Source organism: Chelonia mydas, chromosome 1 (assembly GCF_015237465.2).
Source record: "Chelonia mydas isolate rCheMyd1 chromosome 1, rCheMyd1.pri.v2, whole genome shotgun sequence".
In the NCBI taxonomy this organism is placed as follows: Eukaryota; Metazoa; Chordata; order Testudines; family Cheloniidae; genus Chelonia; species Chelonia mydas.
Window position 1 is genome coordinate 202,471,092 of NC_057849.1, and position 13,794 is coordinate 202,484,885.

The window sequence follows — 13,794 nt, forward strand, 5'->3', positions numbered from 1 at the left end:
AAATACATCTTTCTATTGCTTTATAGTATTTTAAGACTGAAGTGTACAAAGAATTATTTTATTTAAATTTATTTAAAGTTATGTTACAAAGAAGCAGGCAAACATTATCATTATCATATGTACATTATTTCAAAATCTTTGGCTTTATTCCTTATATTCTGAATTATTTTAGCAACCCAGCAACAAATTTTTCATCTATCAACATCTTTTTGGAATCCAAAACTAACAGATACAAGATTCCAGTTATATAAGTTGGAGTTTGAGCTGCTTAGCTTATACCGGTTGTTCTGTTTAATTTGTGTAGAGGCAGAAATGTTATGTCAAGTAACATATTACAAAACAAGGTACAATATGACGTAAAAATATTTGTCGATGCATTGAAAAGATCTTTAAAAGGGTTTTGAACTTTGTAAAGACTGTATAGTTTAACAGTAGCAATTGCATCTTTTAATATTTTAATTCAAAAATTTTGCTGGGAGGTTTTCTAGGTATTTAATATTTAGAGTCTTTTACAACATACAAAGCTGCATTTGTTCTTCTTTATAGGAAATTAGGAATTATCACACCAGGAAAGTCCAATTTACTATTTATATATAGGCCTTTCTCTGGTGCTTATCAAGGCTAGTATGCTTTCTCTCTGCCAGACCTGAACAGACCATTGTTTATTTAGTCCACTGTTCTGTCTCCTCATTATACTGAGACAGTGATATCCTGTCTCCTTAAGGTATCCAATGGTCTGTTGTATTACAGAAATGAAATCCTTGGATGGCTAAGCGGGTCAATACCAAGTAGGAGTAGAAAGGTGGTATTTCTTCTGTATTCAGCATTTCTGTATAAAATATCTTAGTAATGGGAGACTGAGAACCTTCAGCATTGCAGCTTTCCAGAGTTCAAGTTTCTTTCCCTTTCTTTCCATGAGAGCTTTTCAGTTACGTTTGAATTACTTTGATGTTTTAGGTGTGGACAACCCACCCCCACACACAAACAGAACAGACTCACTTTCCCCCAGGTCTATATACAGCTATATGAAATCACATACACTCAAGTTTGGGGAAGAGGGTGCAGGAAGACTGGCACCTCTACTTGGGTAGAATTAACTTTGTGGTATGTTGTCTGAAGTGGTTGTGCTAGTGGTGAGGGGTCTGTCTCTGGATGGGAGGAGTATGGACTGCTGGATGTTTTTAACTTCTTTTGGTTTTGAGATTTTGCATTAGTTATGTCTGTATAGATCAATCTTAACTTACACATACTGTATTTTGTTTTACTGTTTTTGTGTATTAATTCCCCAGTTTATAGATTTAGATAATATCTCTGACACACCGATGGCTCCTTTCATGAAAAACCTGATCTCTGTCAAAGTGTCCAGTTGGATTAGTTGGTTACTTCCACAAAAATCCTTGTTTTATAGAAGAGGATGTTCAACAAAGCAATGGCTTCTATGACCAAGGACAGGATCTTCATGAAAGTGTTCAGACAGCTCAAGAGCCCACATAAAGACTTCCAAATGCAGCTTCAAATATGGAAGTAGATGACATATAACAAGCTATCCATTGTTACCCATTGTTCATAAATGTTCAGTTATACTGAAAAAAACTGATAAGGTTTTTCTTCTAATTAATAAAATAATTATGTATTTTTACACAGCTAAATCTCATTATGTATAACTTTTTAAAGGGTAGTTTTTAGAGGGACCTGAAAATGATGAGATTCAAAATGTGATATTTTAAAGCCTATTTTTAATTAATGTAAAATATATGTATATGTATAAACCTACTTTTCTCAGTGCTATGGGTCTCTCAAAATATTTCCACACACAAAAATAAACCCTTCAAAATCTGCATCTGTATTAGTGATACAAATCCACCACCACAATTTCATTTTTTCTCTTTTTAAACACTATGGGATGAAAGGCATGACACAAATGTGAGATTATATAATCTATTATTGCTTTTTGTTTTTTGACACAGTGAACCATTTATAATCTTTTCTGGTGGACTATCCTATGACAAAGCTTGTCGAAGACCAAGTCTAACCATCATGCATGGAAAAGCTATTACGGTGCTTGAAATGGATCACCCTATAGTTGACTTTTTAACTCTTTGTGAAACACCATATCCAAATGGTGAGTGTATGAAGCTACAATAGTACAATACTGTCAAAGAAGAGAAATGTTATTCATTAAAAAATTATATGAAGTGGTCTTATCAGAGAATTTAGTGTCCACACAGCATGAAAAACAAGTTGGGGATCTCAGTTCCCAAAGGACAGTTCTCCATGTTACAAAAACCAACACCACAATTGACAGCAACTGGACCCTTTGTTTGCAGTCTCAGCAGAAAGATCAAGAAATGAATGGGCTGAATTCCCCTCTTACCATGGTGTGGTGGGGGGAGGTGCGGAGTGGGGGGAAGGGGAGCTCCAAGTCACAGTTGACGCACACTGATCAGTCAATGTAAGGAAGCTTACATTGCCACTACTCAGAAATAAATGGAGAGCTTAAATCTCATGGCTTGGTCATTATATAATGCCTGCATCTGTAATTTTCACTCCATGCATCTGAAGAAGTGGTGTTTTACCCACGAAAGCTTATGCCCAAATAAATCTGTTAGTCTTTAAGGTTCCACCAGACTCCTTGTAGTCTCATGGCTGTAATTCTGGTGCTTTTCATGAACGTTAAGTCCTTAAATCAGCAAAGTGTTTAAGCTTGTGATTAAATCCATCCCTTTTGAGCAAAGCACTTAAGCACAAGCTTAATTAAGAATGTGCTGAAGTGTTTTGCTCTGCTGAACAGGATGGACTGCTAAATTGAGGACTAACTTAACAGAAAAGACTAAGAAGGGTGAGGGGTAGGGAAAGCTAAAAACCTATAAGAGATTAAGTCTGGTATCTTCAGCATAAAAGAGGGTGAGCAGAAATGTGGAAGAAACATTTAGCACGTAAATTAATAAAAAAAACCCCTGTTGAATAATTTGAATTAGTATAAAGCAAATATTTATTTCCAATGTCTAGTGAATGGAAGCTTCAATAATTGAATTAATGTATCTGGGCTGCCAGTTCACTATGTTAAACTTAGTGGTGCTTCCATATTATGGATTCTTTTACTGATTTACACAGTAGTACATTTTTGTTTTATGTTAGCCTGTATTGTTCATAATCCAGTGTGTCAATATGCTACCACAGGATGTGCATTAATAGTAAACCACAAAGGGAAGAGCATCAGTTGATACATTCCTCAGGTTCATTCAGCCTTGTGCCTTCAACCATCTGCGGAGTTCAACCTTGCACACCATGTGTGAGAGAGCTACTGCACCTGAATTGATCACAAAAGAGTAGATGCCTCCAGCAGTCTCACAACAAAATCATAACAATAATATTGCTACATAAACCAATTTATGCAATGCATGTTTTAATTATGAAAAATACTTCCCAGTATATAAATAATGCCTTATACTTACTGTGTTAACTTTTTTCTTTCTTTCCTACTTTGTTTCCTTTATTATCTGGAATTCATTTCTGCTAAAAAACCCCAAACTTGGAACATCATAATTTGGATACCAAGGTGAATGGCAACTTAGATAAAAATTCACTTTTACAAAGGAAAGTTGTGTAAGAGTGGTTGGAAGACCACAGTCTACACTGCAAATGGCAGCTTGATATTTAGGAGGGGAGGAGGCAGTTTAAATCTTTGTCTTCTTTTTCAGCCCATTACACGCTATTCCTCCCCAACTCTGTTTGCAGTACAACTGCATCTCTTTCTTCACCTCCAGAGTGTACCTTCGTTATCTTTGTCTCCTCATTAACTCTCCCCAATTCACATTTTAAAATAATGGATCTAGTGAACTTTTTGCATTTGAGATTACAGCTGTGCACTATTGGGAGTTGGTGGACTGTGCATCTCAAGGAGTTGGTGGAATGTAGCTTTGGACAATCACTGCCCACAGAAAAAATCTAATACCCATTAAACCTTTGCAGTCTGTGATCACAAGGTCTATAACAAGGGTACCTCCCTGTGTGTGATGAGTAGATTCAGTGATAGAGTAACATACCCAGCTGCCTTCAGATGTCACCTGCTCCACTCCTTTACTTTTAATTCAACACCATGTTCACATGCTATAATTATACCATGCTATTTTTGCTATATATGTTTATCAACAATTACGTCGCCAAAACTACTTGTCATTGTGGGCCATCTACATCACTGTCTGACTCTAATCAAATGCCATGCTTTCTAATTGGCAAATCTGTCTTTAGTTATTATTCAGACTTCTATCTCAAATCATTTATTTAAAATACAATAATTGTTCAGGAGAGGATTATATAATTTGGCTAACTTGGTTAAAAGGCTTAACAGGAAAGCTCTGCATGTTTTTTGTGCTTGATTCCTCACTTTTAGAATTTCAAGAACCCTATGCTGTAGTTGTACTACTGGAAAAAGATCTCATTGTTGTTGACCTAACACAAAGCAAGTAAGTACAAAATCTATATGAAACTGTTCCTGCTTCATAAATATATAGCTGATAATGTTGAAAGTCTATTCAAACTTTTCTTTTTTATTTTGCCGGTATAAAAACTTTACATTCACTGGAGGCAATTTTACCCTAGGATAATATAGGCCAGCAGGTTTTCCCATTTTTCTAAGGTAATATCTTATGTCCACACACGGTAGATGCTCCAAAATTATTAATATCTTCAGTGCATCCCAGCCTGGAATTCTAATAATACTCATTCTTTCTCCTCTCCAGTCAACACTGACAGACCTGTTCAACAGTATTTCACTAGGCAAGCATATATTCATTTGTCTGATTTTTCTATGTAAGTCAACTCAGTTACAGCAGTGTAAAACCTGGTGGAAGTGAAATCAGAATCAGGCCTTCTTCTTTGGGTTATTGTCCCTATTGGGTGCTCTAGGTGAGGATGTGTGTGCACCCATGCACTCTCAATCGAAGATTTTTCTGTTATTAGTGCCTGCGGGTCTGCACCTACACTGTATGCCTTCATATGCTCCAGTATAAGGGCATATAGGGAGGAGTGGACCCACGTCACTCCAGTTCCTTCTCAACCACCTGCAGTTATCGATGGAGTTTTGAGGCATCTACTATCTAGCTAACGCAGTTATTCTTCTGCCACATTTTTATGCTTAATTTTCATATGTAGTTTTAGTTTTTTTGCTGTTAATTTACCTTTATAGCACAATTTATGCTTTGAAGGGGGGTCTCCCCCCACTTCTTCCCCCCTTTTTCCTCTCTGGCCTTCTCGACTGGTGGCTTTTCTTGCAGAATATGCCCAAGACCCCAGGATTCAAGCCCTGCCAGATCAGTCACCAGTCCCTTCTCAGTGATGGGCACTCCAGTTGCCTCCATTGTCTTAGAAAGACTCACGTCCCATCCAAGTGTAAGATCTGCTCCAGCTTAAAGACTGGCAAAAACTAAGGGAAGAAACTTCTCATTGAGTGCTCCCTTAGACCTGTGTGGTCAGTTCTGCCCTCCATCCTGTACATTAGACTCCGCTGCAGAGACTTCATCAGCTCCAGCTCTGACCTCTAGAAACCGGGGACAACTTCAGTCTTGCAGAAAACAACCAAATGTAAGAGACCCATTCCTCTCCACTTAGATCTGTGAGTAGGGAGATTTGCGTCCTGCTGCAGATACTGATAAAGCTCCCACCAGATACAGTACCAATGCACCAGCACTGCTGAAAGAGACTTTTACAAAGCCAGATGCTGAGAAACTGTACCGAGAAACCCACTATTGAGCAGTCTCAAGGTATGGACCCATTAGAACCAAGATTGGACTCTTACAGATAGAAGGACTCATTCAAGATTAAGGACTCTTCAAAGAAGTAATCTTACCTAGTACCATCCACTGGCAGCCAGCCCTCTCGAGAATGACTGGGGCATTCTCTGGTACCACCTCCAATATCGCTAAACTTATTTCATTGAGAGGAACACTCCCTGGACTCAATGGTACCTTTAAGGTTCCTCTCTCAAAGGACCTTCACATTATGGAGTACTTGTTTGCTCATCCCACCCCTAACTTTCTTGTTGTTGATGCTGCCAATGAAAGAGTAGGAAACATCACTTCAAATTAGCACTGTCTGATAACAAGCATACGCATCTGGACCTCCTAGGGCTTAAGAGCCACTCATCAGCCTCTCTTCAGTTCCGAGTCACCAACTACCAAGTCCTGGTGGCAAAATATGACTTAACCAACTATAGTAAATTTTCTTACTTTATTGAGTTTTTGCCTCGGGCCAAGAGAGCAGTTTCAAGCTCTTATTACAGAGAGCTTATAACAATCATTCTGTTGTTAGATCCCAGGGACTGGTTCATTGATCTCTTCAGGATGCCTATTTTCATGCAGCCATAAACCCACTGCATCAGTGCTTTCTCAGGTCTATAGTAAGTGCCGACCATTACCAGTACATTCTCCTGTCTTTCAGCCTATCGACAGCCCCAACGGTCTTTACAAAGGTCGCCACCATTGTCACGGCCCACAGTCGGTATTTGGGAATAGTCATTTTTACCTATCTGGATGACTGACTCCTCAAGTGCCATTCTTTTCTTGAAGTTCAGTCTGACACTCAGAAGGCCCTAGCTCTATTCCACTGCCTAGGCCTTCACCTCAACATAGACAAATCAACCCTGATACCTGTGCAGCTGTATTGGGGCCACCTTAGACTCTATGGTGGTCAGGGTGTCCCTACTTGCAGACAGATTCACCATGATGTCTAACATGATCTCCACATTGCAGCAGAGCCCACAAACCGTGGCAAGGGCGTGTCTTCAGCTCCTGGGACTCATGATGGCCTGCACGTCTGTAACCCCCCATGCAAGATTGCACTGCCAGTGTCTTCAGTCCTGGCGCAAGACATCCTACACTCCCAACAACGAAGTGCTGTCCACAGAGGTGTTAGTCCCATGGATTGTACTCCACTCCCTCAATTGGTGAAAGGACCTTCAAAAAGTCTGCATGGGAACTGCCTTCTCATGTCTACCTGGCACACACATCATCGCTACAGGCTCCTGACTTCTAGGATGGGGTGCTCAACTACAAATCATACTGCCCAAGGCAGGTGGACTCCTCAAGAGTTGTCACTACACGTCAGTGCCCTGTCTTCACTTCCTACCTCTCAGCTATCTCCAATCAGTCAGAGTGATGTTGGACAACTGAGCAACAATGTACTATATAAACTGCCCAGGAGGAGCAAAATCACAATCTTTATGCGAAGAGTTGGTGATGCTATGGAACTGGTGCTTAGCCCAGGAAATAGATATCTCAGTGATCTCTTTGCTGGAATCACAGAACGCCATCACAGATTCACTGAGCTGAATTTTCCATCAAGATCACAAGTGGGAGCTGACCAATGTTGTCTTTCAAGAAATCTGTCTTACATGGCATCTTCCGCACCTTCCAACTCAAAATGCTGCTTATCAAGTGGGGAACATGGCACAACTCCCTGGAAGACATTATCCTTGCCTCTTGGCACCCAGGTCTGTTATACACATTCCCTCAAACTCCACTGATCCACAAAGCCCTGCTCAAACTGAAACAAGAAAAAAAACCAGTTATCATTTTCATAGCTCCCACATGGCGGAGACAGGTGTGGTTCCTAACCCTGACCCATCTGATGACATGTCCACCTCTGCACCTTCCCCTGATGACAGACCTCCTGATCCAGGAATCAGGCTCCATAACCCACTCCAACCGATCAACCCTGCCTCTCAGGTCTTGACTTCTCGGTAGTTCTTGGATGTAGAGCAGGAATGTTCTCCTGAAGTCCAGTTGTTTCTGTTAAATAGCAGGAAACCTACTATATGAAGGATTTACCAGCAGAAGTAGAAATCTGGTGCACCCAACATTCTGTATCTCCTGCCAATTCTCCCCAGGCATACATCTTTGACTAGGCACTAACCTTCAAATCTCTGGGTCTTTCCCTGAACTCTGTTAAGATTCATTTATCTGTCATTGCAGCATTCCACCCACCAGTCAAGGGTGTCTTTGTCTTGCACATCCTAGAACAACAAGATTCCTTAAAGGGCCTCCTTAATCTGTTCCATCCAGTGTGGGACCCTACCCCACACTGGCACCATAATTTAGCACTTAACACATTAAAAGGACCTCCCTTTGAGCCTATGGCAACCTACTTGCTATTCCATCTGTCCTTCAAGATTTTGTTTCTTGTAACAATCACCTCAGCCAGAAAGATGGGAACTAGTAGCTCTCATGGCTGACCCTCCATATTACAATTTATCCAGACAAAGTTATGTTGCGTCACCACCCTCACTTCCTCCCTGAAGTGTCATCAGAGTACCACACCAATCAGGATATTCACCTGCTGGTATTTTACCCCAAAACCCACTCATCCAGAGAAGCGATGAGTCTCCATATACTGGACATAAGATGAGCCCCAGCTTTTACTCTTCACAGAACTAAACCCTTCGGGGTATCGCCCCAGACTCTTTGTTTCCTTTGCCAAGAGAAACTAACTAACTGAGTATTGGAGTGCACTTTGCATTGCTATGAGTCCTCTGGGATGCAATCCCCTCCTAGAGTCATTGCTGACTCTACCAGATCTCAATCTGTTTCCATTGCCCTCCTTAGGAATGTACCCATCAAGGACATTTGAAAGGCAGCCAGCTGGTACTCCATTTCATGTTTTCACAGCATTATGCCCAACTTCATGCCTCAGTGCGAACGCAGTCTTTGGTGAAGGTGTTCTATACTCCATACTGGGTCCATCTCTTCAGCACTTTCTTCCACATTAAGGTACTATTCAGGAGTCTCCTCATATTGGGATGCTGGAACTGGATGACAGGGATTGGATCACTAGATAATTACCCTGTTCTGTTCATTCCCTCTAAAGCATTTGGCATTGGCCACTGTCAGAAGACAGGAAACTGGGCTAGATGGACCATTGGTCTGACCCAGTAAGGTCATTCTTATGTTCATGTGGAGCACCCACAGGGCCATTAACTCAAAGAAGGAGGAGACATTACCTTGTACAGTAACTGGAGTTCTTTGAGATGTTTTGTCCCTATGCGTGCTCTACTACCCACCCTCTTTTTCCTCCTGCTTCAGAGATTTACCATGCTCTGAGGTTGAGAGGAACTGGAGTGGCACAGGTCTGCTCCTCCCTATATTCTCTCATACCCCGGAGCATGAGGAGGCCTGCAGTACAAGCCCACAGGAACTACTAGCAGAAATATCTCTAATCAAGAGTGCATGGGCACACAGACATCCTCACATGGAGCACCCATAGGGACAAAACATTTTGAAGAACTCCAGTTACTGAACAAGGTAAGTAACCTCTCCTTGTGCATTTTTCATTTATGAATGACATTCTATGCTTATTGTTGCTCTAAGTGTGAGGCATTACTCCTTATCTTGACAGATAAAGCTAATACAAGTGAACAGCAATTAAATTGAGGGCTGACTTGGCTGCAATTGCTTCAACAGTACAAACCATGGAGAATTAATATTCCACTGTCAAATTGAGTAAAATTGTTTATTATGAGACATGGTTACTAATACAGTATGTCTACAGCATAATTTTATGGACAATTTTTGTCTTTAAGTTGGCAGCCAGTATCAAGTGGAGTGCCCCAAGGGTTGGTCCTGGGGCCAGTTTTGTTCAATAGCTTCATTAATGATCTGGAGGATGGCATGGAGTGCACCCTCAGCAAGTTTGCAGATGACACTAAACTGGGAGGAGTGGTAGATACACTGGAGGGCAGGAATAGGATACAGAGGGACCTAGACAAATTAGAGGATTGGGCCAAAAGAAATCTGATGAGGTTCAACAAGGACAAGTACAGACTAGGGACCGAGTGTCTAGGCAGCAGTTCTGCAGAAAAGGACCTAGGGGTTTCAGTGGACAAGAAGCTGGATATGAGTCAACAGTGTGCCCTTGTTGTCAAAAAGGCTAACGGCATTTTGTATAAGTAGGAGCATTGCCAGCAGATGGAGGGATGTGATCATTCCCCTCTATTCGACATTGGTGAGGCCTCACCTGGAGTACTTTGTCCAGTTTTGGGCCCCACACTATAAGAAGGATGTGGAAAAATTGGAAAGAGTCCAGCTGAGGGCAACAAAAATTATTAGGGGGCTGGAACACATGACTTATGAGGAGAGGCTGAAGGAACTGGGATTATTTAGTCTGCAGAAAAGAAGAATGAGGGGGGATTTGATAGCTGCTTTCAACTACCTGAAAGGGGGTTCCAAAGAGGATGGATCTAGACTGTTCTCCGTGATAGCAGATGACAGAACAAGGAGTAATGGTCTCAAGTTGCAGTGGGGGAGATTTAGGTTGGATATTAGGAAAAACTTTTTCACTAGAAGGGTGGAGAAGCACTGGAATGGGTTACCTAGGGAGGTGGTGGAATCTCCTTTCTTAGAGGTTTTTAAAGTCAGGCTTGAAAAAGCCTGGCTGGGATGATTTAGTTGGTGATTGGTCCTGCTTTGAGCAGGGAGTTGAACTAAATGACCTCCTGAGGTCCCTTCCAACCCTGATATTCTATGATTCTTTGATTCTAATTGTAATATAAATCATATGTTATTGATTCTAGCATTCAGAAAACATATGTAATATTTATGTTTTATAGGGAAGATTCTAGAGATGTGGGGAAAAATTAGAACCTAATCCTGCAAACCTTTACTCACACAAGTAGTCCCATTGACTTTAGCAGGACTACTTATGTGACTAAAAACTGACAAGAGAAAGGACTGCAGTTATGGTACCTTAATTTTGTCACCTTTATTGGCTGACTGTAAATTTTATTCTTGGGATTAAAAACAATAAATATGTTTTAAAGAAAATATGAAATAAGGAAAATAGCATGTATTATGAATAATGATAGTTTTAATTTAGATAAATTTGCTTTTGTTTTGTATACTTTAATATTTAAGAAAATCTAATATTACTTCATATGTCACAATGATACTAATAAATTGTCTTCCTCCATTAGTTTTCCAATCTTTGAAAATCCTTATCCCATTGACATTCATGAGTCACCAGTTACCTGCACAGAATATTTTGCTGATTGTCCTCCAGATTTGATTCCCGTGTTGTATTCTGTAGGAGCTAAACATAAAAAGCAAGGATACAGCAATAAGGTAAAAAAAAAGTACATTTTATTTATGAAAAGAGTTTAATTGTAAAAATCTAAACTCTGTAAATAATCTTCTGGAAAATGATTTTCATTGTGTGTCTTCTCACATTAATACTCATATTAAAATAAGGTAAAGGGATATCACCAACTTGAAACTCATATTTCTATCTCAAATTTTTTCCTTTATTGTAGTTACAAGTAACATCTGAGATTATTATAACTGAAAGATGTTATCGGGGAAAAGATTTTTCACTATTTTTTCAGTTTGTTTACTCTGTGCATTTGACAGCATGCATGCACAGAAAATTTCACTCTCATCTGAGTAAAGTCAATTGGGCTCTGATGCTGCAATTGGTTCTATGTAGGCACTCAGATCCCTGTTTCCACATGATGCTCCACTGACTTCAGCAGGGTACCATGAGAGAGTATGTTCCATCCTTGCAGACCTCCTTGCAGGATCATGGGTCCTTTCTGAGAATTTGCAAGTAAATCTGTTAATTAGTTTGAGGTAAAATTTATTCAAAATGGGTCCTTTAAGAAATTTAGCTCCTGGTATCAGACTGTTTTTTCGTCTCTGCTGTTTTCAGTAATGAAACAACACGAACCCTCCAAACTTCCCATGTGATTAAAACTCTCAGAAACCTGATGCATTGTCTGCATTTGCAAATTTTTGTTTTTAGGATTAATGATATTTTTTAGCCATTATTGCCACCATTTAAAAAAAGTACATTCTGATTTGCATATATTTGCATAAATGTACATAAATATAAATGCATTTGTATAACTCTAAATAAATTTGTCATGTTGCCAATTTTTCCTACTCACACCCACATCCTGAATTAATTCTCCCAGTCACTTACTCCAGTTCGTTTCTACCCACACACACACAACTCCCCAGACACTTCACCACCTACCTCCATTCATTCCACACTTGCCCATCTGCTCATTCTGCACATCCATCCCCCCACTCCAAACCCATCCATTCCACATCAGCCAGGATGATCAGTACACACACACAGCCATTTTCCAGGCATCTATACTGTACGTACATCTTCGCTCATTCAGCACACCTTCCCCCCCACACTCACTCTCTCACACACACCCCTCTCTCTCTCTCTCTCACACACACACACACACACACCTTTCTCTCTCTCTCTCTCTCACACACACACACCCTCTCTCTCTCTCTCTCTCACACACACACACACACACACACACACACACACACACACACACACACACACTAATTCCATCCTCCCTGGGAGCAGTTGAGCAGGCGAGGGAAGAGCATAGTTATAGCCCCAGTTATTTATAAGCAAAGCCCTGGGCAGTCCTGTCCCTACCAATCAATACCCCAAGTTCATGACTTTCCATTTCTATACTTGTCTCTCTGTTCCCTAGGCAAGAAGCTCCCACAACCCTAGTCCCCTTGCAACCAGTTCTCCTCCTTGAGAGAGAGAGAGGGAAAAAAGCAAATGTGTCTTTAAAAATCAGTTTAATCTAATTTGGAACTACAGGCATTATTATGCATGTCAGAATAGTATGATTATTGCATGGTTTCTCTACAGGATGGAGTTAAATTTGTTCAGGTGCCCTAAACTGCATTTCCATACCTCAGCATGTGATGGTTTCTTTTAATTTTAACTGTAACTCAGAATTTCCTGGATTTATAGCACTTGGTTTGGGACTAATTACAACACCTCTGTAATGTTTTAACCCTTAAATTACTGATATGTGCTTTTAATCCTAACTCCATTTTAAAATAGTTTTTAACCAGGAATACATATATTTCTGGTAACTGGGTGCAGCTGTCTTGCCTTCTTTTTCTTGAACTCCTACGGGAGCTTGACTGGGAAGACATTGTCTTCCTTTCCCATGGAAACTGGGATGTGCAGGAATCATGATCATGATCAAGACAGTCCTCTTTATGGTCTTGAAGATTATATGCTGCCTTAGCAAAGAAGGCAAGAACTGAATTAACTTTGGAGGCTGAATTCTCCTCCCATCCCTATAGCTGGTTATCTCAGTGAAGGCTTTTGTTGATTAACTCAAAGTGCAAAGTAATGCATATTGGAAAACAGAATCCCAACTATACATATAAAATGATGGGGTCTAAATTAGCTGTTATCACTCAAAAAAGAGATCTTGGAGTCATTGTGGATAGTTCTCTGAAAACATCCACTCAATATGCAACGGCAGTCAAAAAAGCGAACAGAATACTGAGAATAATTAAGAAAGGGATAGATAATAGGACAGAAAATATCATGTCGCCTCGATATAAATCCATGGTATGCCCACATCTTGAATTCTGTTTGCAGATGTGGTCGCCTCATCTCAAAAAAGATATATTGGAATTGGAAAAGGTTCAGAAAAGGACAACAAAAATTATTGGGGTATGGATCGGCTTCCGTATGAGGAGAGATTAATAAGACTGGGACTTTTCAGCTTGGAAAAGAGATGGCTAAGGGGAGATATGATTGAGGTCTATAAAATCATGACTGGTGTAGAGAAAGTAGATAAGGAAGTGTTGTTTACTACTTCTCATAACAGAAGAACTAGGGGGTCACCAAATGAAATTAATAGGCAGCAGGTTTAAAACATATAAAAGGAAGTATTTCTTCACAGAGCGCACAGTCAACCTGTAGAACTCCTTGCTGGAGGATGTTGCGAAGGCCAAGACTATAACA

General features: G+C 40.2%; 1 protein-coding gene across 8 annotated transcripts in view; it reads left to right on the plus strand.

The window, feature by feature from the left end:
* STXBP5L (syntaxin binding protein 5L) overlaps positions 1–13,794 on the plus strand; it is a 420,013-nt gene that overhangs the window by 279,104 nt on the left and 127,115 nt on the right. For all 8 annotated transcript variants that reach the window (XM_043538749.1, XM_037909775.2, XM_043538743.1 and 5 more), the window contains exons 10-12: positions 1,968–2,122; positions 4,394–4,466; positions 10,964–11,111. In XM_043538749.1, coding sequence (XP_043394684.1) covers positions 1,968–2,122; positions 4,394–4,466; positions 10,964–11,111 — 376 coding nt within the window. The remainder of the gene's footprint in view (positions 1–1,967; positions 2,123–4,393; positions 4,467–10,963; positions 11,112–13,794) is intronic.